Source organism: Salmo salar, chromosome 21, assembly GCF_965601325.2.
Source record: "Salmo salar chromosome 21, fSalSal1, whole genome shotgun sequence".
Taxonomy (NCBI): Eukaryota; Metazoa; Chordata; class Actinopteri; order Salmoniformes; family Salmonidae; genus Salmo; species Salmo salar.
In genome coordinates, this window is record NC_138311.1 from 10,258,748 (window position 1) to 10,280,239 (window position 21,492).

At 39.5% G+C, this 21,492-nt stretch overlaps 1 protein-coding gene across 2 annotated transcripts in view; it reads right to left on the reverse strand.

The window, feature by feature from the left end:
- Window positions 1-217: 217 nt before the first annotated feature.
- The window catches only part of esyt3 (extended synaptotagmin-like protein 3), a 31,361-nt gene continuing 10,086 nt past the window's right edge, over window positions 218-21,492 (reverse strand). The window contains exons 14-23 of one of the 2 annotated variants that reach the window (XM_045704421.2): window positions 18,646-18,705; window positions 16,351-16,422; window positions 14,308-14,415; window positions 10,990-11,139; window positions 9,943-10,277; window positions 9,208-9,306; window positions 8,211-8,342; window positions 7,878-7,983; window positions 4,303-4,352; window positions 218-774 (exon numbers count right to left, since the gene is read on the reverse strand). In XM_045704421.2, coding sequence (XP_045560377.2) covers window positions 735-774; window positions 4,303-4,352; window positions 7,878-7,983; window positions 8,211-8,342; window positions 9,208-9,306; window positions 9,943-10,277; window positions 10,990-11,139; window positions 14,308-14,415; window positions 16,351-16,422; window positions 18,646-18,705 — 1,152 coding nt within the window. In that variant the 3' untranslated portion in view covers window positions 218-734. The remainder of the gene's footprint in view (window positions 775-4,302; window positions 4,353-7,877; window positions 7,984-8,210; window positions 8,343-9,207; window positions 9,307-9,942; window positions 10,278-10,989; window positions 11,140-14,307; window positions 14,416-16,350; window positions 16,423-18,645; window positions 18,706-21,492) is intronic. The other variant, XM_045704422.2, reaches the window with a different exon arrangement.

Below are 21,492 nucleotides of genomic sequence, written 5' to 3' on the forward strand. Positions count from 1 at the left end.
TGCTATTGCTCTGTCTGTGTGCTACATGTTGCTTGTCATATGTTGCTCTGCATGTGCTCACTGCTCATTATTTGTCTTTATTGTTATTGTAATTATTTTTAATAACCTGCCCAGGAACTGCGTTTGAAAATTAGCCGGCTGGCTAAAACTGGCACTTTTACTGAAACGTTGATTAATGTGCACCGTCCCTGTAAAAATAAACTCAAAACCAATGGAATCAAGACATCTTTGTTTTTTTATTTGGAAATTATTTAAATTTAAAGCAAACGTGAAACTGGGCAAAGGTAGTGAATAATTTCATAAGGCACTAGAAAAGTTGATTATATTGCTTTGGTTCGGGACTTTTTTTATGTTAACAAACAAGATTAAAACCCCAAGCCTGTCTTAAAAAAAAAAATAACATTGACATCTACATTTATATAAAGAGTAGTAACATAGTATGTGCAAGTTGGGCATTTCGACTTCCAATAAGTAAAAGTAACTATTTTAATAGCAAATGAATTGTGCCTTTGACCTTTGGTGTGAATCACAGGACAATTCAGACCCTGAGAGGAATGAGCATAGAAGTTGATACTGTAGAGACACTGGTTTTGTTTCCTTACAGTCAGTGTATATATATATATATATGAGGTTGGGAGGATTCAAAGTGGCTATATCCACTGCAGTTATCTTTTTATTGAGAACTACACACACGCTGCACCCATTGATGTGGCTGAGGAGTAATGGTCTTCCCTCTAGACGGTTTTCTTCAGTCTGGGTAGAGTGAGTTCATACCTGTTGGAGAATGTAATGTGGAAATTTCAGGTCACGAAGATTTAGTGTGATTGACATACACTGAGTATACAAAACATTAAGAATGCCTGCTCTTTCCATGAATAAGACTGACCAGGTGAAAGCTATGATCCTTTACTGATGTCACTTGTTAAATCCACTTCAATCAGAGTAGATGAAGGGTAGGAGACAGTTTAAAGAATGATTTTTAAGCTTTGAGACATGGATTGTGTATGTGTGCCATTCAGAGGGTGAATGGGCAAGACAAAAGATTTAAGTGCCTTTGAATGGGGTATCTTAGTAGTTGCTAGGCGCACCGGTTTGTGGCAAGAACTGCAACGCTGCTGAGTTTTTCCCACGCGTAACAGTTTCCTGTGTGTATCAAGAATGGCCCACCACTTAAAAGGACATCCAGCCAACTGTGGGAAGCATTGAAGTCAACATGGGCCAGCATCCCTGTGGAACGCTTTCAACACATTGTAGAGTCCATGCCCCAACGAATTGGCAAACGGGGCGGGGTGCAACTCAATATTAGGAAGGTGTTCCAAATGTTTGGTATACTCAGTGTATATCTAGCATCTTTTTTTATACATTTATTGAATGCACTAACTCCCCTCAATGTACTCTAGGACCAAGAACATTTATTGAAAATATCATCTGAAGTTTCATAATTGTATGTTCGAAATGGGGGAAACAATTATAATAATTCCTGGAAAGTTTCTGTTTTGGCAATGAGGTTTTCATCAGACAGCGACGACATTTAGAGTTCCTGTAAATTATTAACATTTGTTTTTAGAGCTGTTGATAGTGATTGACTCCAGAACTAGTTACTGAAGGTTCAATTGCAGGGACCGAGGACACACTAATGATAAAGAGAGAGGTAGAGGTAGAGGTAGTGGTAGTAGTACTAGTAGCCAAAAGTTGAGAATGACACAAATATTAATTTTCACAAAGTCTGCTGCCACAGTTTGTATGATGGCAATTTGCATATACTCCAGATTATTATGAAGAGTGATCAGATGAATTGCAATTAATTGCAAAGTCCCTCTTTGCTATGCAAATGAACTGAATCCCCAAAAAACATTTCCACTGCATTTCAGCCCTGCCACAAAAGGACCAGCTGACATCATGTCAGTGATTCTCTCGTTAACACAGGTGTGAGTGTTGACGAGGACAGGGCTGGAGTTCACTCTGTCATGCTGATTGAGTTCGAATAACAGACTGGAAGCTTCAAAAGGAGGGTGGTGCATGGAATCATTGTTCTTCCTCTGTCAAACATGGTTACCTGCAAGGAAACACGTGCCGTCATCATTGCTTTGCACAAAAAGGGCTTCACAGGCAAGGATATTGCTGCCAGTAAGATTGCACCTAAATCAACCATTTATCGGATCATCAAGAAAGTCAAGGAGAGCAGTTCAATTGTTGTGAAGGAGGCTTCAGGGCGTCCAAGAAAGTCCAGCAAGCGCCACGACCGTCTGCTAAAGTTGATTCAGCTGTGGGATTTGGGCACCACCAGTACAGAGCTTGCTCAGGAATGGCAGCAGGCAGGTGTGAGTGCATCTGCACGCACAGTTAGGCAAAGACTTGTGGAGGATGGCCTGGTGTCAAGAAGGGCAGCAAAGAAGCCACTTCTCTCCAGGAAAAACATCAGGGACAGACTGATATTCTGCAAAAGGTACAGGGATTGGACTGCTGAGGACTGGGGTAAAGTCAATTTCTCTGATGAATCCCCTTTCCGCTTGTTTGGGGCATCCGGAAAAAAGCGTGTCCGGAGAAGACAAGGTGAGCGCTACCATTCCAACAGTAAAGCATCCTGAGACCATTCATGTATCTGGTTGCTTCTCAGCCAAGGGAGTGAGCTCACTTACAATTTTGCCTAAGAACACAGCCATGAATAAAGAATGGTACCAACACATCCTCCAATAGAAACTTTTCCCAACCATCCAGGAACAGTTTGGTGACAAACAATGCCTTTTCCAGCATGATGGAGCACCTTGCCATAAGGCAAAAGTGATAACTAAGTTGCTCGGGGAACAAAACATCGATATTTTGGGTCCATGGCCAGGAAACTCCCCAGACCTTAATCCCATTGAGAACTTGTGGTCAATCCTCAAGAGGCGGGTGGACAAAACAAAAACCCACAAATTCTGACAAACTCCAAGCATTGATTATGCAAGAATGGGCTGCCGTCAGTCAGGATGTGGCCCAGAAGTTAATTGACAGCATGCCAGGGCGGATTGCAGAGGTCTTGAAAAAGAAGGGTCAACACGGCAAATATTGACTCTTTGCATCAACTTCATGTAATTGCCAATAAAAGCCTTTGACACTTATGAAATGCTTGTAATTATACTTCAGTATTGCATAGTAAAATCTGACAAAAATATCTAAAGACACTGAAGCAGCAAACTTTGTGGAAATTAATATTTGTGTCATTCTCAAAACTTTTGGCCACGACTGTAATATCACATCATTGTAAATGATGACTCCCATACGCACAATTTATCTCTGCACATTGATTGTCAATGTTTCGGTTTGCAACCATCAAGACAGTCAACAGAAATGTTGACAATAAACATCAGCAAAGAGTGTGTATAGGTCCTGTGGGCATGAGTAATCTTTTATGATGAACTGAACTGTTACGGGGCTGTTATTCCCAGAACCAAAAGCAAGAGAGACAGGGTGGTATTGTGCATATTTACCTTTACCGACTATGTTCTGGATTCTTTAGCCAGCATATTTCATATTTTTTTTAATTTCTTAACGATACAAAACATACATATACAAACAACAGCATTGCATGCTGTTTGGGGTTTTAGGCTGGGTTTCTGTACAGCACTTTGTGACATCAGCTGATGTAAGAAGGGCTTTATAAATACATTTGATTGATTGAACAGCATACAGACGCACACACACATCCACAACATCAACCCTGCCCAGACCCACCTACCATCACATGGCCTACAACTGCACAATTTTTTTTCTCTCCGTCGCAGTTGACCTTTCTATTGTGTTAACAATGGAGTATAGGTTGATTTACAGTTAAGTATACATTTTTTCAAGAAGATTGACGAGAAAAGTATTGTCCAACCCATGAGGGTATCTTACTGCACCCTCATATGCCATGTCTTGAAATATGCAGACAGATGGATTAAAAGTACATTTACATTGTAATCCTTCTGACAGCCAACTTTCTAACTCTGCCCATAACTTTTGGACATTATAGCATTCCCAGAAGGCATTATCAACACCCCACACACATTCAATCAATCACAGTTTTAGAAAAAGTATGACATTGTCTCCAATATTTTTTTTCCCATTTTAAATGCTGACCTATCAGGTTACTGGATATACCTCAAGACTCCAGGTGCTACACTGACTCCTTTAGAAGAGAACAAGCACTCAATTGCAGAGCTAAGGGATCAGTCCCTTTATAGCACAGAAAATGCTGACCACACCATTAGATGAATAGAGAAGGAGGAAATGGAGACTGCTCCAATTATAGAAAAGAAGAGGATGAAGTTCATTGCTTACCATTCTGTGAAGCCTTTTACCAGGTCCATCTGAGAAAGATCTATTTGTACCTGTGGACAAAATGAACAGCAGATCTGTTAATACACTCAACAAGATTTGCCTAGATTTATAAAACACAAGATATCGCAATTTTAAAACACGCTATATGCATAGAGGCCTTTCCTTGAAGGCACTTTAACTGGGAAACCGAATATTTTTCATTGTACTCAAATTACATACATGAGCAGACTTCTTGACATTCAGTAAAGCGCGTAATCCCACTTTTCTCAACTATCATCGTACATGTTTATAAAATGGAAAAACATTCCTGAGGAACGTAATGATGGTGTTGGCTACCATCTCCGCTTTTGCAAGGCAGGACAAACATATTTTCACAATTTCACTTATACGTCATCAAAACCAATACATTATAGCACACTTTTGGACTCATTCAGTAGTTTTTACCTGATTAAGAAGAATCCTGTCGGAAAATGTTACCAGTACAATTTATATTCCTAAAACAATTGAATATGATACAGTTGTGTCACGGGCGTCGAAAGGATTAGACCAAGGCGCAGCATGTTGAGTGCTCATCTTTAAATCTTTAATGAGTAACACTTACAAAATAACAAACACGACCAACAGTTCCGTCAGGTACAATAACTAAACGGAAAACAACCACCCACAAAACCCAAAGGAAAACAGGCTGCCTAAGTATGGCTTCCAATCAGAGACAACGAAAGACACCTGCCTCTGATTGGAAACCATACTCGGCCACACATGGAAAAAGAAACATAGAAACAGAAAACTAGAACAAATTCCCCTAGTAACAAACCAACCTCAAAACACACAAAACAATCCCCCTGCCACTCCCTGACCATACTACTATGGCAAAATGACCCTTTTCACTGGTCAGGACGTGACAGGTTGCCGCTTCCTGTTATGATTTTTTTTATTTATAGCCAAGTGGCAAACACTGGTTCAGCATAATCAATATGCTGAAGGCCAAGACATACAAATTGCACCCCCCCCCCCCCCACACACACACACACGTAACACTTGTGTTCAGATGTACTAGTTTAGTAAAATACAGCAAATACTAGTTTAGTAAAATACAGTATTTAGTAAAATTCTTATAAAACTTCTCACATACCAATATTTACCAAGCAGTCACTCTAGACTGGAATTGATTAGCTTGTTCTACTGTAAACAATAGCGCACGCAAAGTAATCAATATTTGTGTTGATTTCAATGGAACCAGGTGTCAAAAAATAAAAAGGTTTTCTATTTCATATTTTTGGCGAATCATATTCTCACATGGATTACTAAATAGAGTGGTGAGGAGGAGGAGCTCCGTGGACCCTTTGTGTCCAGAACTAATTTAGCCATTCACTGTAGCCATTGGTGCTCTGTAGAGTTGCTATTTTCTTGAGTTCTCTCATGTCAATTAACTTGTGACATTGCTGGATTACTCATTATACTAATGAAGTCAAATTTAATCAACAAATATGATAGTCAGTTTAAAAAGGTTAAGGGTACTAGACTGTGTACATATCTGGCTGTGTTGGCAAAATCCCTACATATCCCATTGTGCCAAACGGGGAGAGGCTGACAGTTCGAAGACCATACATTTACATTTTAGTCATTTAGCAGACGCTCTTATCCAGAGCGACTTATAGTAAAGTGCATACATTTTTATTACATTTTTAAATACTGGTCCCCCGTGGGAATCGAACCCACAACCCTGGTGTTGCAGGCGCCATGCTCTACCAACTGAGGTACAGAGTCCCACTCAGTCCCAGTCAGAAACAACCAGCTAACCCTATGCCAATGACACCAGTAGATCTCAAAGCTGAACTTGGATCCGCGTTAAGTAGCAATAGTAGCCTTCGCCACCTTTGTCTTACAACACCACAGACAGCTCACACGAGTCATGACTATTCAACAACATAATAAATAATTTTCAAGATTCTTTCTAGCTAATTTCTTTGTTACATGATTTTATAACTAGCAAAGGAGTTGATGTTGAAGGGGCAGTATTTATGAAGTTGGGTGATGATGAAAACTAGAATAGTTCAGCTAGCCAGCTAGTTCAGCCAGGGAAAACAAGCTCGGGACAGGATATTACTGGGCGCACATGCGCACTAGGGTAATTCAGGACACAGATTGTAGTTTTTATGCCCTGATATCAGGAGCTGGCAGCGAAAAGTTTGATTAGACAATTCAGACACTGAAATGAATACATCAGATTACAAATATTTAAGGAGACTGAATCGATATACAATTCCGAAAATCAGCTGTAAAATTCCGAAAATCAATAGTAAAACGAAGCATAAAACGATGTTTGAGAACCTGAATCCTGAAAATGTATGGTGAATTCGCTTCTGGACACGGTAGACTCCTCCTCCTCACCACTCTATAGTGACAGGAGTTGGCTCGAATATGAGCAATAGTTTGACCCTCAAATCCATGTGTAGTATTGAGGCCAGAGACGTTTGTATTTTTTCTTGCCACCGTGGTCTTGAAAATGACAGAGTTCTAAGTTCTGCCACCGACAAGTGCATATGACACTGGGACTAAACCAAAGATGATGATCTGTTTTAACCTCTACAGGATTGGTGGCTCCCCCTCGGGATGGTCGAGCTGACGTAGGTTGTAAGTAACAAGAAAATTTCCCAGGACATAGACATATCTGATATTGGTAGAAAGCTTCAATTCTCATTAATCTAACTGCACTGTCCAATTTACAGTAGCTATTACAGTGAAAGAATACCATGCTATTGTTTTAGGAGAGTGCACAGTTATGAATTAGAAAAGTTAATAATAAACCAATTAGGCACATTTGGGCAGTCTTGATAGAACATTTTGAACATAAATGCAATGGTTCATTGGATCAGTCTAAAACGTTGCACACACACTGCTGCCATCTAGTGGCAAATATCTAAATTGCACCAGGGCTGGAATAATACATTATGGCCTTTCTCTTGCATTTCAAAGTTGAAAAAAACTACAAAAACAAACGCATGGTTTTTTCTTTGTATTATATTTTACCAGATGTAATGTGTTATATTCTCCTACATTAATTTCACATTTCCACAAACTTCAGTGTTTCCTTCCAAATGGTATCAAGAATATACATATCCTTGCTTCAGGTCCTGAACTACAGGCAGTTAGATTTGGATATGTCATTTCAGGCGAATTTTTTTTTAAAAAGGGTCCGATCCTTAAGCAATCGATTTTGTGTAATCTTGATGACTATAAACTTTTATACTATCATCATCAATCTGAGGTAAAAGGGATGTGTATTTCCTGTAAATAGTGTGTGGTAAAAACGTTAGTCTGTGTAATAAAACATTCTTTCCGGCATAGGGGAATTAGCTTAATATGAAATAATTCAATGCCAAAATAATTCTATATTTTGATTTAGGATGATAGTGAATGAAGCACACTCAGATTTTTTACAACAATTACATATATTTATTATTAATTTAATCATGGAAAAAGTTTAAAAATGCTTCTAAACACAGATTAGACTAGAGTTCCATAGTGACTGTGCAGCAGCCTAAACCTTTGACATCCCTACTATTGCTACCTACCATTCCAATTTCCTTCCTCTCCCGCGTGTGGAACATCCGGTTGTTTTTGACCGCCACATCCAGCTTCCTAGTCCCCGCTTCCTCTAGGGACATGTCAAACTCAAACCTGAGAGATGTAGAAACAACACGTTTGTCAGAGACTCGCATTCAGAAGGGTGCCCTGAATGCATTTCTTAAATTGACAGAGTTTAGATGGAATTGGCCTTATGGACTAGCCTGGAATCCAAACTCATTTGCGGTTTCACTATGCTCGGAGTATCAGCTTGGATTCCAGGCTACCTATGGACACAAAAACGAATGCCCTCTGGTGGTCAAAGGAGGTAAAGCCCTTACTTCTCATTGAAGACAGGAGTCACTGTCTTCTTCTTCACCTGTGTTCTCATGCGATGCTTCCAGGACTGGTCGGGGAGGAGGTAAAGGCGGACGTAAGCATCTGAGCCGTCCTTGCTGCAGGCGAACAGGTTCCTGTGGAATAAAGAGCAAAGAGGGTAAGGCTTGGGTGAGAAGGACCTAGCAGAGTATGGCTCTATATGAAGGAACCAAGTGAAGAGAAGGACGTAGGGCAGAGAACACGTTCTATTCTGAATGTCTGCTCGTCCTAAGGAGTGCCATTCTAAACAATGTTAAGAGTTATCAATTGTATTACAGAGTTAAGATCATAACACGTTTACACAATGGACTGGGTGCTAACATGTCAGTATGTTTGTATCCATCAAGATATGAGATGAGTGAATAAGTGAACTGTCTGATTGTGTGTGTGTGTGTGTATGTATGTAGGGCCATGTACAGACCTTTGGAGGGGCAGGTGGTCAAAGTGGAAAAAAGTTTGTTCTGCTGCTGACATCTGCATTGTAGGTCTACTTAAAAACAGTCTAATTGAATCCTTCCCTGTCCGTGAAAGACGACGTAACATTTTTAAAAAGTACCCAGTGTGCCACCACTCATACTAGCGCTAGGCGCCGGTAGCTTCTGCTTGTGCAGCAGCAGGAGGACGACAAGTGCAGTGCGCGCTCGCACACGCGCAGAGGAGCCGGAATTTTTCAAGATAATTTTTTTTTATTAGCTAGTTTGATGGGCAATTAATTACAGAACAGGAGAGAAAAGAGACCAAAAGAAAAATAATGTATTCATTTTAAAAAAATACTACCAATCTGAAAAGGCACTTTCCTCATAGGAGGGCAAAAGGGTCAGATGCTCAAACACCCCTAGAACCTTATCTGTGCTTGTGCCTGTGTGTGTGTGTGTGTGTGTGTGTGTGTAATGTGATAAAGACAGTACACATATAGAGTGGGGATGTGTGGCATGATAGTAGGTTTCCCAGACACAGTACCTGCAGGAGTTGACAAGGATGATGAGACGGCTCCTCAGGGTGACATAGCGCACGGTCAGCTGTATCTCCCCAAAGGTCCCCTGGTGGTTCATGATGTAGCTGGAGTCAGTGTTAAGGGGACATTACACATTAAAATCACATTTTGCCAGATGTTTCCAGACCTCAAAAGTAGTCTTATGTCAAGATCCCAGGTCATCTGTTTTGTAGATCCAGCAATATCCCACATTCTACAATGAATGGAAAAGAGAAGCACCATGTAATTTCCAGTGCTCATCTTTTCCATTCATTTGGACTGCTTCTGTACAAAGTTAGGACCCAAGACTCAACAATATGTTTGAGTTAGTCTACACCAGATGAGAAACTGTCCAGAATCAAACAAGCACAGATGAGGTGTGACTCTAAAATGGCAATACTTTATTTTTAGTGTACAAAGTCAGGACTCATCACCTAGCTGGTAAATTTCGTAAGAAATACGAACTCACAGCACTGAATATAAAAACAAACAATATACACAAATAGGACTGCTTGAATCTTGAGCCATTTATTTCAATATTATATGTAACTACCAACCAATGACCCCAACTGTGGTGCATTCATTAGTGCGCACCATAGCAAAGTGTAGAAAAACATTTTGCAACGATAACCAATATTTTTTAATGTTAGTCCCTTTCCGTTTCGTCCCATTTGGTTCCGTTTGGTTCCTAAGGAACTGTTGATAGTAAGTTAATGACTCACTCAGGATAGGGGGCTCCTTCAGTCAGGTCAAAACGGGATGAGGCGATGGAGTTCTCCGACAGGAGGCTTTGGGAGTCGAAGCGCCGAATGTGTGCTGGGGTGGAAGGGACTGTCCTCCGGCCATCGGCGGCCAGGAAAGACCCGTGGCGGTCGCGCACGTAATCTCCAGTTCCATTGGTGGAACTGTCTAGAGCTGCTGCAGTAGGGGTGGCGTAAGAGGAGGGGAGCGGGGAGGGAGAAGGAGTAGGAGATGTGGTGGGTGGGTTTTGTAAGGGCTGGGGCTGAGGTGGAGGTTTGAGAATGACCTTTGGTTCTGGTTTCTCCAGGGTCAGAATCTGTGTATGAATAGAGGGTAGGGACAATGTCAAGGACACTAAAAGGCAGACACAGTAAAAATATGGCCATTCGCCACTTACAGCTAGATAGTGTACAGCTCGCAATAGCCCTGTCACATTAGCACATCTCTCGTCAACCACTGTTAAAGCTGAAATCCACATAAGGTGAAACAGCACCACTGTTCACCGCAGCACATACATTATTGTTTTTGTTTGTTGAGGAAAAAGAGGATCATCCAGCATCGTAGTAAAAAATAAATAAATGCAGTACATGCTCTGCTTTTCTAGCATGCATGCAATGATGTCCGAGGCAAAAAATAAAAATAAAAAATGTGCTCGTTGTTTGAAGTAACTTCTTTGTTGTAATATCGCAAACGGACGTGGCAGTCAAAACATGCCCAATCCCTATAATTTGAACCAAAGAAAAAAAGTTAATCTGCAAGAGAAGTGACCTGCATGTCACTGTTCTAGCTCAAACAAGTCCAAATAATAATTGCAGACCACAATATCCACCTGACACCCAACCCAACTTGACACAAATCAAAGACACTGGTCTGAGAACAGATTTCCATACATCACACCCAACCATTCCATGTGAGACTATAGGGCACCAATCCAGCCTAAGCCTGCAACACGCATCCAGTCTCACCTCACATTTCGCCCCATTTACCCAACCCCTGAAGCCACTGATATGTGAGCAGTTCTCCCTCACCCTGAGAGTGGCCTTCATCTTGATCTGGCTGTTGGCCCCAGAGCGCTCCAGCAGGAAGCGCTGGTCCAAGGTCATATCTGACGTGTTGAGGAGCCGGCTGAGAGGCACATTGAGTGTGCCTAGTAACGTCTTCTTATCGTGCTCTTTGACCTGTATAGATATATAATTATACTTTTGTCATTGTATTTTTATGGCCATAAGACACAGTGGCACTCTCACACACAGAAACAAAGGATCAAATCCCATTCCATGTGCTATTTACATTGTGATACGAGCATATAATTACCTGAGTAGCCTACACGTGTCAGAGTGGTATGGAAAAATATCAAAACATTCAGTATCGATCTAAATATTTGACTCATTCAGAATTATTTTTGTTTTAAAAACAATCCCATCACTGATTACAATGGTAATTATGTTCTTTAGTTCTGTTTCTACAGTGCCTTCAGAAAGTATTCACACCCCTTGACTTTTCCCACATTTTTGACCTGTATAGATATATAATTATACTTTTGTCATTGTATTTTTATGGCCATAAGACACAGTGGCACTCTCACACACAGAAACAAAGGATCAAATCCCATTCCATGTGCTATTTACATTGTGATACGAGCATATAATTACCTGAGTAGCCTACACGTGTCAGAGTGGTATGGAAAAATATCAAAACATTCAGTATCGATCTAAATATTTGACTCATTCAGAATTATTTTTGTTTTAAAAACAATCCCATCACTGATTACAATGGTAATTATGTTCTTTAGTTCTGTTTCTACAGTGCCTTCAGAAAGTATTCACACCCCTTGACTTTTCCCACATTTTTGGTGTGTTACAGACTGAATTTAAAATTGATTAAATTGAGATGTCATCACTGGCCTACACACAATACCCCATAATGTCAAATTAATTACAAATAAAAAGCTGAAATGTCTTGACTCAATAGGTATTCAACCCCTTTGTTATGGAAAGCCTAAATAAGTTCAGGAGTAAAAATGTCATAACTTCTTATGGCTTGGGGGCAGTATTTCAACATCTGGATGAGAAGCGTGCCCAAAGTAAACTGCCTGTTACTCAGGCCCAGAAGCTAGGATATGCATATAATTGGTAGATTTGGATAGAAAACACAAAAGTTTCCAAACTGTTAAAATAATGTCTGAGTATAACAGAACTGATATGGCAGGCGAAAAACTGAGGAAAATCCATCCAGGAAGTGGGATTTTTTGATGTGGGTAGTTTTCAATTGAATGCCTATAGAGTATCTAATGGGTTAGGACCCAGATTGCAGTTCCTATGGCTTCCACTAGATATCAACAGTCTTTTGACATTGTTTCAGGCTTGTTTTCTGAAAAATGAATAAGAATGAGGCCTTTCTGTCAGTGGACTGTAGAATAATGCAGTGCTGGTTTACGAGCGTGACCGAGTGCCCGCCCTTCGTTGTTTTTCCTTTCTACTGAATAAGCTATTGTCCGGTTGAAATATTATCAATTATTTTGACAATTGACAACCTGAGGATTAATTATAAACATCGTTTGACATGTTTCGATGAACTTTACCGGTACTATTAGGATGTATTAGTCTGCATGTTTTGACCGCCTTTGAGCCAGTGGATTACTGAACAAAACGCACCAACAAAACAGAGTTTTTAGGACATAAAGAGGGACTTTATCGAACATTTATTGTGTAGCTGGGACTCTTGTGACTGCAACCATATGAAGATCTTCAAAGGTAAGTGATTCATTTTATCACTATTTCTGACTTTTGTAATTCCTTTACTTGGTTGTAAAATGTTTGTATGCTTTTGTAAGCGGGGCGCTGTCCTCAGATAAATCGCATGGTATGCTTTTGCCATAAAGCCTTTTTGAAATCTGACAAAGCGGCTGGATTAACAAGAATTTAATCTTTAAACCGATGTATAACACTTGTATTTTTTATGAATGTTTATTATGACTATTTCTGTATTTTGAATTTGGCGCTCTGCAATTTCACCGGATGTTGTCGAGGTGGGTCGCTAGTGGAACGCCTGCGCCAGAAAGGTTAACAAGTCACGTAATAAGTTGCATGGACTTACTCTGTGTGCAATAATCGTGCTTGAAATGATTTTTGAATGACTACCTCATCTCTGTACCCCACACTGTAAGGTCCCTCAGTCAAACAGTGAATTTCAAACAGATTCAACCACAAAGACCAGGGATGTTTTCCAATGCCTCGCAAAGAAGGGCACATATTGGTAGATGGGTAAAAAAATAAAAATAAAACAGACATTGAATATCCCTTTGAGCATGATGAAGTTATTACACTTTGGACAGTGTTTTGGGGGTATAAAGAACTAATGGAATGGAGGTAAGCACAGGAAAAATCCTAGAGAAAAACCTTGTTCAGTCTGCTTTCCACCAGACACTGGAAGAGGAATTCACCTTGCAGCAGGACAATAACCGAAAACACAAGGCCAAATCTACATTGGAGTTGCTTACCAAGAAGACAGTGAATGTTCCTGAGTGGTCAAGTTACAGTTTTGACTTAAATCTGCTTGAAAATCTACGGCAAGACCTGAAGATGGCTATTTAGCAATGATTAACAAACAATTTGAAAGAGGTTGACAAATTTTGAAAACAATAAAATGGGAAAATGTTGAATAATCCAGGTGTGCAAAGCTCTTAGACACAATTTATATAACAATGTTAATAAAATGTTACTCAAGTTATTACATTGTTAATCGAGAGGCATAAGTGTCACTTGTAAATAAAATATGAATATTAAGTATCTAAGTAAGGAAATATCCAAACTGCTTCGTTGAAACCGACTACAGCCAAGGTACAGGTGGAAAATAATGTTAATTTGTATTCTGAGTAAACTATCCTTTTAAAACTGGTACGTTTGTTTGAAACAAGACAACACTTTATCTGTACGTATGTGTAGTTTAAGGAGTAAATCTCATTGGTTGGTTTGATAATCTACTAGTTTAACTAATCTTAGTTGAAGGTGGCTAATCCAAATGTTTCTGAAAAGTAGTCACTTTGTGCGATCTGTATTCAGATATTTGTAGTCACCTCTAAATGGTAGTAAACTTTTTTCAAAAAAAGATGTTACTATTTACCAAGCATATTTGATACTATAGTTATCCCAGGTCTGCCGTCTACAGTAGTAAAACAGAGAAAAGTAGTAAAAACTAAAAAATATTAGTAGTAGAAAAATAGAGTAGACCTGAAGTCATAAAAACAAAAAATGAAATTAAAGACTACAATTAAAGACTACCATTATATGACATGATCAAGTCTATGTGTGCACCGACTACGACCAGTGTGAAGGTTTCTTCCTTACTTTATCATGAGGGTTGTATACCTGAATATTCAGTCGCTGGTTTGTTATGCTGTGCACAAAGAAGGTAAAGCACTCCTCCCACACAGGGTCTTTGGATGCAAACACCACCTATAGAAGGGAGAGGGGAATGACAATAAAGAGGGTGCACAATGGAGCCCTTTTCTCAATTGGATTTCCTCGACTCCTCATGTCCTCCTCCCCGTCCTCTCCATGCCTCTTTTTGAAAACATCAGAGGGAAGCGAGGAAATGTGGAAACAAATGTGCTTGTAATAAATGACTCTCGGTCTCTCCTCTAGTGTGTCATCAGGCAAATTACGTTTACAGGAGTGGAATCCCAAAATACACTGAGTGTACAAAACCTGTTCTTTCCATGACACCGGTTGAGACCTCTTATTTCCATGACATAGCTTTCAGCTGGATTCATCTGGTCCGTCTATGATCCCTTATTGATGTCACCTGTTAAATCCACTTTAATAAGTGTAGATGAAGGTGAGGAGACAGGTTAAAGAAGGATTTTTAAGCCTTGAGACATGGATTGTATATGTGTGCCATTCAGAGGGTGAATGGCAAGACAAAATATTTAAGTGCCTTTGAACGGGGTATGGTAGTAGGTGCCAGTCACACCGGTTTGAATGTCAAGTACTGCAACGATGCTGGGTTTTTCATGCTCAACAGTTTCCTGTGTGTATCAAGAATGTTATAGCACCCAAAAGACATCCAGCCAACTTGATACAACTGAAGCATTGGAGTAAACATGGGCCAGCATCCCAGTGGAATGATTTCAAAACCTGTTCTGAGGGCAAAAAGGAGTGCAACTCAATATTAGGAAGGTGTTCCTAATGTTTTATACACTCAGTGTACATGTGTGAAGTGGTAAAAATAAAATGTAACTAGCTGCACTATACATTTTACAGATAAAAGGATAAGTAATGTCTTGCTTTTTTAAGATGTGCAAGGTTTTCTCCTCTGAGAAAACAGCTGTTTCAAAGGGGATGTGGCTGATTTCAAAACTCTTCCGTGGTAGGACACACCTTAACATCCTTTGCCGGAGGAGGCAAACAAGGAGCAGAGGAAACTCCTCTGTTCACCTATTAAAGAATTGAAACTCCTACATATGGTTACCACTTATTGGTTTCCGGGTCACGGAGGAGAGGAGGAGTTGAGGAGAGAACAGATTTTTTACCCAATTGAGAAAAGGTCAAAGAAAACATCTGTTACAAAATTGCTAAATTCCAGTAAGCTTTAAAAAAAATCCAAGTTTTCCCAGAAAACCCAGGTCTTAAGATTCCTGGAATCAGAATAGGAGAAGCAGGAAATTCTGAGTCCTTCAAATCAGGATTTCGGGGATTTTAGGGGCCCTACCTGTAAGATACAAGTAACTGCCAAAATAAACGAAACGCCAACATAAATTGTCTCCTGAGTTGGACCACCATGAGCAATAACTGCTTCAATGCACCTTGGCATATATTCTACAAGTGTCTGGAACTCTATTGGAGGGATGCAACACCATTCTTCCTCGAGAAATTCCATAATTTTGTTGATGGTGGTGGAAAACGCTGTCTCAGGCACCGCTCCAGAATCTCCCATAAGTGTTCAATTAAGTTGAGATCTGGTGACTGAGATGGGCATGACATATGGTTTACATAATTTTCATGCTCTTCAAACCATTCAGAGACCACTCATGGCATGTGGATTGTCATCCTATGGGGGCATAGGCATGGTAGCCAAGCATTTTTATACATGACCCTAAGCATGATGGGAAGTCAATTGCTTAATTAACTCAGGAACCACACCTGTGTGGAAGCACCTGCTTTCAATATATACTTTGTATCCCTCATTTACTAAAGTATTTCCATTATTTTGGCAGTTACCTGTATATAGAATGGTTAACGGCAGATACAGTATGTTGAATGATACAATGGACAAAAACGTATCAGTGGGGGGGGGGGGGGGGGGGGGGATATACTATATTTAATTAATAGAAGTCACATCCACCTGGCATGACTATCCCTACAATGCAGCAGCATACAGTATTAACATACCTTGCTTTTCTGATTCTGTTCATCAATGGAGAACTCCACATAAGAGTTTGGATTGTTGTGTCTTCTTGTGAACTATAGATTAAAAGAACATTAACATTGATATAAAAGAGGCTCAGATATGAGTGTGTCAGAGTAAGTAAGTGCGTGCGTCAGTGTACAGTGAGCTCCAAAAGTATTTATTGGTATGGCTCTGTACTCTAGCACTTTGGAATCAAAATGATACAATGAGGTTAAAGTGCATTTGCTGTAAATTTTGGTTGTGTTTCAGATTATTTTGTGCCCAATAGAATTGAATGGTAAAAAATGATAGTGTCAGTTTAATTGTAAATTATAATATATTTCTAAACCAGTGGAGGACAACTCATAATAATGGCTGGGACAGATCAAATGGAATGGCATCAAACACATGGGAACCATGTGTTTGACGTATTTGATACCATTCCACTGATTCCGCTCCAGCCATTACAACGGGCCTGTCCTCCCCAATTAAGGTGCTACCAGCCTCCTGTGTTCTAAACACTTCTAAATTAATGTGGATGCTACCACGATTACAGATAATCCTGAATGAATCATGAATAAATTATGAGTGAGAAAGTTAGACGCACAAATATCATACCCCCAAGACATGCTAACCTCTCACCATTATAATAACAGGGGCTGTTAGCATTTTGGGGGGGATATGAATCATTATTCACGATTCATTCAGGATTATCCGTAACCATGCTAGCATCCACATGAATGTAGAAGTGTTTAGAAACATATTCTATTCACAATAAAAGTGACTCCAAAATAACACAATATATTATTTACCATTCTATTGGACACAAAATAATAACTTTGACTACTTTTATATTGTACAGTATAAGTGAATTTGTCACAATACTTTTGGTCCCCTAAAATGGGGGACTATGTATAAGAAGTGCTGTAATTTTTAAATACCCTCAAATTAAAGCTGACAGTCTGCACTTTAACCTCAGTAATTGTATCATTTCAAATCCAAAGTCCTGGAGTACAGAGCCAAAACACTGTCCCAATACTTTCAGAGCTCACTGTATTTTTAAATTAACCTGCATAATATTCACTTCATTACTTAGGACCTGTACTTGTCCAACTCCAAATCAGAGATTTCAATGTCAGGAACACTCAGCGGAAATACAAGAGATTTCACAAAAGTTAGGTAAACAAGCTTCAGCCAGGTCTGACATGTCTGGTTTATGAGTGGCGGAGCGCTCTGGAATGTTCTAGTTTGCCTGCAGGCAGCTCCCATATAGGTTGCCTTGAGTCTGCATTCCACTCACATGAGAATAATATGAGCTAGGCTGAGCAAACAGAGCAAACAGAGGAATGCATCAGCTCATAAGAGAAAGGGTGCTCTCTGTGTATATACACATACACTAGCTGCTAGCACACTATATGACCTAGAGAGGGGAGCCTATAGTGTTAACAGACTTCAGAGAGGGAAATGTCAATACTTCTTTGACAAGGGGATCTACACTATACTGTATAAAAGGACACTAATGCACAAACATAGATTAAATAATAGAAACTGTGCTACACCTGGCAGCTTGTTAATGTTTTCATGCTTTAGAGAGAGCAGCTCTAGACTAATCATCACAACATACAGACAGTGGAGATTGTCCTCTCACTAACCAACCTTCAGAGAGAGTTCTGCATTACCACAGGTCAAAGACAGAACTCGCTGCCTACGGTCCAGAAAGGGACCTTACTTATGCAAAAGGCATTTTCCACGACAGTGTTTAACACTTTGCCCGAAGAGTGACATCAGCAAAACTGAAGATTCTCACAGCAGTGTCACAGAGTGACCAGGAGGGGGAGCAGAGGAGGGGAAGCAGAATCAAAAAGATCAAGTCAGGGCAGACAAAGCAGGTATGGGAATGAATACAACATGTCACACCCACATGACCTGCCTTCTCCAGAAAAACAGGAAACACTAGTGCTGTACCAGGTACTGTGCACAACAGAAACCGTTTACTCCAAACAGAAAAGAGTTTGTTGGACAAATTCAGGTAGGTCCCGCCCTGTTTCGTTATGTTTTCTGCTGTTCGCTTCCATTTGGTTTCTAGTGAACACAACCCTGGAGTACCAGTAGCAGGCCATTCAACTCTGCCTAAGTCATATTCATTAGGCACCAAATGGAAAACAGACAAACAGGGAGGGACTACCTGGACATGTCCAATAAGAAACTAAACATTTTCGTTTCCATTGCAAAATGATTCAAAATGTTGTCCTTTATGTGCCCTACTAAATACGACCCATGCATGTGGTCACTCTTACCTTGGCATCTTTGGTGTGCTTCCCATCCTTTTTAAAGTGGCTGAACTCACTGTGGTCTTTCTGTGGTAGGCAAATAAATTGATATTAATAGTATACAATAGATATTTCAGATAGAAAAACAAGTACTGGCATATGTCTGCAATAAAGTAGAATGAAGAGCATCTATAGAGCAAAACAAATAATGTAGTGCATGTATCAAAATAATACATTAAGGGCTCTATTTTCATCTGGCGTTAAGCAGTTGTCAAACGCGCACACTTTGCAATTTTGACCTGTTAAAGCCAGCACTCTTCTGTTTTCAAATCCTGGAGCCAGGATTGGTAATTTACTTCTTACATGAGCACGCCTGTGCGGAGGTGGGAGAAGTGATCATATCTGAGGTGTGTCCTTTGGCTCGTGAGACCGCTTTGAAATACATCTTAAAATCACCAAAGCTTTATTAAAAGATCAAGTTTGTGAGTATCACCTTCTTATCTATGTAGGCTATTGTACATTATTTGAGCCAGTTCCTGTTATTATTTTGGATGTGTGTAAAAACCCCTCCATGTAGGTTATATGCCCATCATGGAACGAGAGATGACATGATCTGGTGACACTGGTATTTAGAAACATTTAAGTTATTTTCCTGTAACAATTGCTTGTTTTCCATTTCATTTGATAAAGAAAAAAAAAAGCCCTTACAGGCTACCCCTACCCTACTATAATGAAAGATGGTTCAACAGCAATTAATCTGGTGTCTTTCTTATCCTAGCCATGCATTAGCCAAGTAGGCTATCCATAAAAGGTTTCTAAAATGGTCTACACGTGAGGCTTTTGCCATCATGCTTTTGCATTATTCACAATTCACATAGGTCTACGTTCAGTGCATTGGCTACTCCATTCGGTTTATATACATCCTGATTTCCAAAGAGCGCCTCTTGTATTGAAATTATTCTGTCCTATAACACCATATGAACGGTAGGCCTAGGCTACATCCTGCTTATTGAGAACATGCTTCACACATACAAATTACGGGAAACTAGTATTTTTTATTTGAGGAAAAGTGCGATGCGTAAAGGCCTATACTCGTTGAAGCCATTTACAAATCAAATGTATTTATATAGCCCTTCTTACATCAGCTGATATCTCAAAGTGCTGTACAGAAACCCAGCCTAAAACCCCAAACAGCAAACAATGCAGGTGTAGAAGTACAACAATGTTGACTGTTTTGTTATGTTGCTATTACTTGTTACTGTAGCCTATGATATTTAATAAACTCATAATTTCTGCAGTGAAAATAGCAACAATATTTCTTACACACCCCCAGACCCATAGCCCCATTGCCAGCGCTAATATTTACCATTGCGTTAGGTTTGATAAAATAAAGCTCTAAAATGTTCAATGCAGCAGGCCACGTTTTATGACAGAAAACTTAAGCACAATTGACTTTTCGCTAAGCCCCGCCCCTCTTGGTACTGTTGCAACCTTGGACAACATCTGCAAAATTTGACCGACCACCTTGATTCGGTCTTATGTGGCAAAATTTGAAATTGTGTTTGGTTTTTTGTTGTTGATAAAGGTAAAGACTCAGAGCTACAAAATGGTATATCATACACTGCAGTTGACGAACAATGGGAAAGTAATTCTGCTTTGAAAGTTGATAAACTCCACTTTTTAGAAAATGGCCCTTGAATGTTTTGGTACACCTACTGGAGAGCTCTTCTTTGTCTACACCAATTCGGCATCGTTCACACCCTCTTAAGCCTTAGTCCCACCCATCTCTTTAAGGATTCACATGTGAGGCCATGTGCTAAACAGAGTAATGTAGAGTAGTGAACAACCAAAGATTTCAAAACTAAAAATTGTGAAATAAGTAACCTACAATAAGGAAAACGCCAGATAAAAATACACTTTATCTAGTCCTTGGCCTATATCCTAATCTGACTTCGGTGCAGGTCAAGTTGTTCTTCACATTACAGTCTCTGGTTAACACACTATATCAAATACAATCAAAATGTATTTGTCACATGCACCTGATACAGCTGTAAACAGTACAGTGGAATGGTAAACTTGCATATTTGCATAGTAGCAAAAACACAAATAGAAAGGATCCAGATAAATGTTTTTATAATTATTAGATGACGCTTCCCGAGACACTTGTCTAAATTGATGGGTCATGTGAAAGAAATGCTATAACCCCCAGCCACATCTAACTAAGTAGATGGGTCACTATTGTCTAGACATGTACACATGTTCATGAAATACAATAGATGGCTGTAAAATCACCCCCAAACAGTACAAACTGATTGTCATAGCTAGCCACCATGAATGAAATGAAAATGAATTTAAAAAAAAATAATAATTTAAAAAATTCAACAAAATTAAAAAAAAGAAGAAAAAAATCAAAAAATCAAAATAATAATACATTAAAAAAAACATGCATGAAATGCAGTAGTATGAATCTGCAGGTAGCTAAAGCTAACCAACTAGGTTCAACGTTTGGTAGCTAGCTAACATTAGGCAATGCAAATGGGTTTCTGAGATAGAAATAATATTACTACACAGATCATACACGTAACGTTAGCTAGCGAGCCAGCAAGCTAATGTTTGCTAGCTAGCTAACAGTACGCTTTAGCTTGAAATGAAAATGACTTTCCGACAAAATTAGAAATGTATAATTTCTGAAAATGTAGCTAGATTCTTACCCGTATACATGGATCAACGTTTCACGGCAGACTGGAACCACTTTAACTAAGTAAGACGTCTTGTGTACTTATATATAAAAAAAATACAAATAAAAAGAGAGTGACATACGCCTAGCTTCCTGAAATGGGTCACATTTTCCAGGGAAGCCCAATTACCCATTCA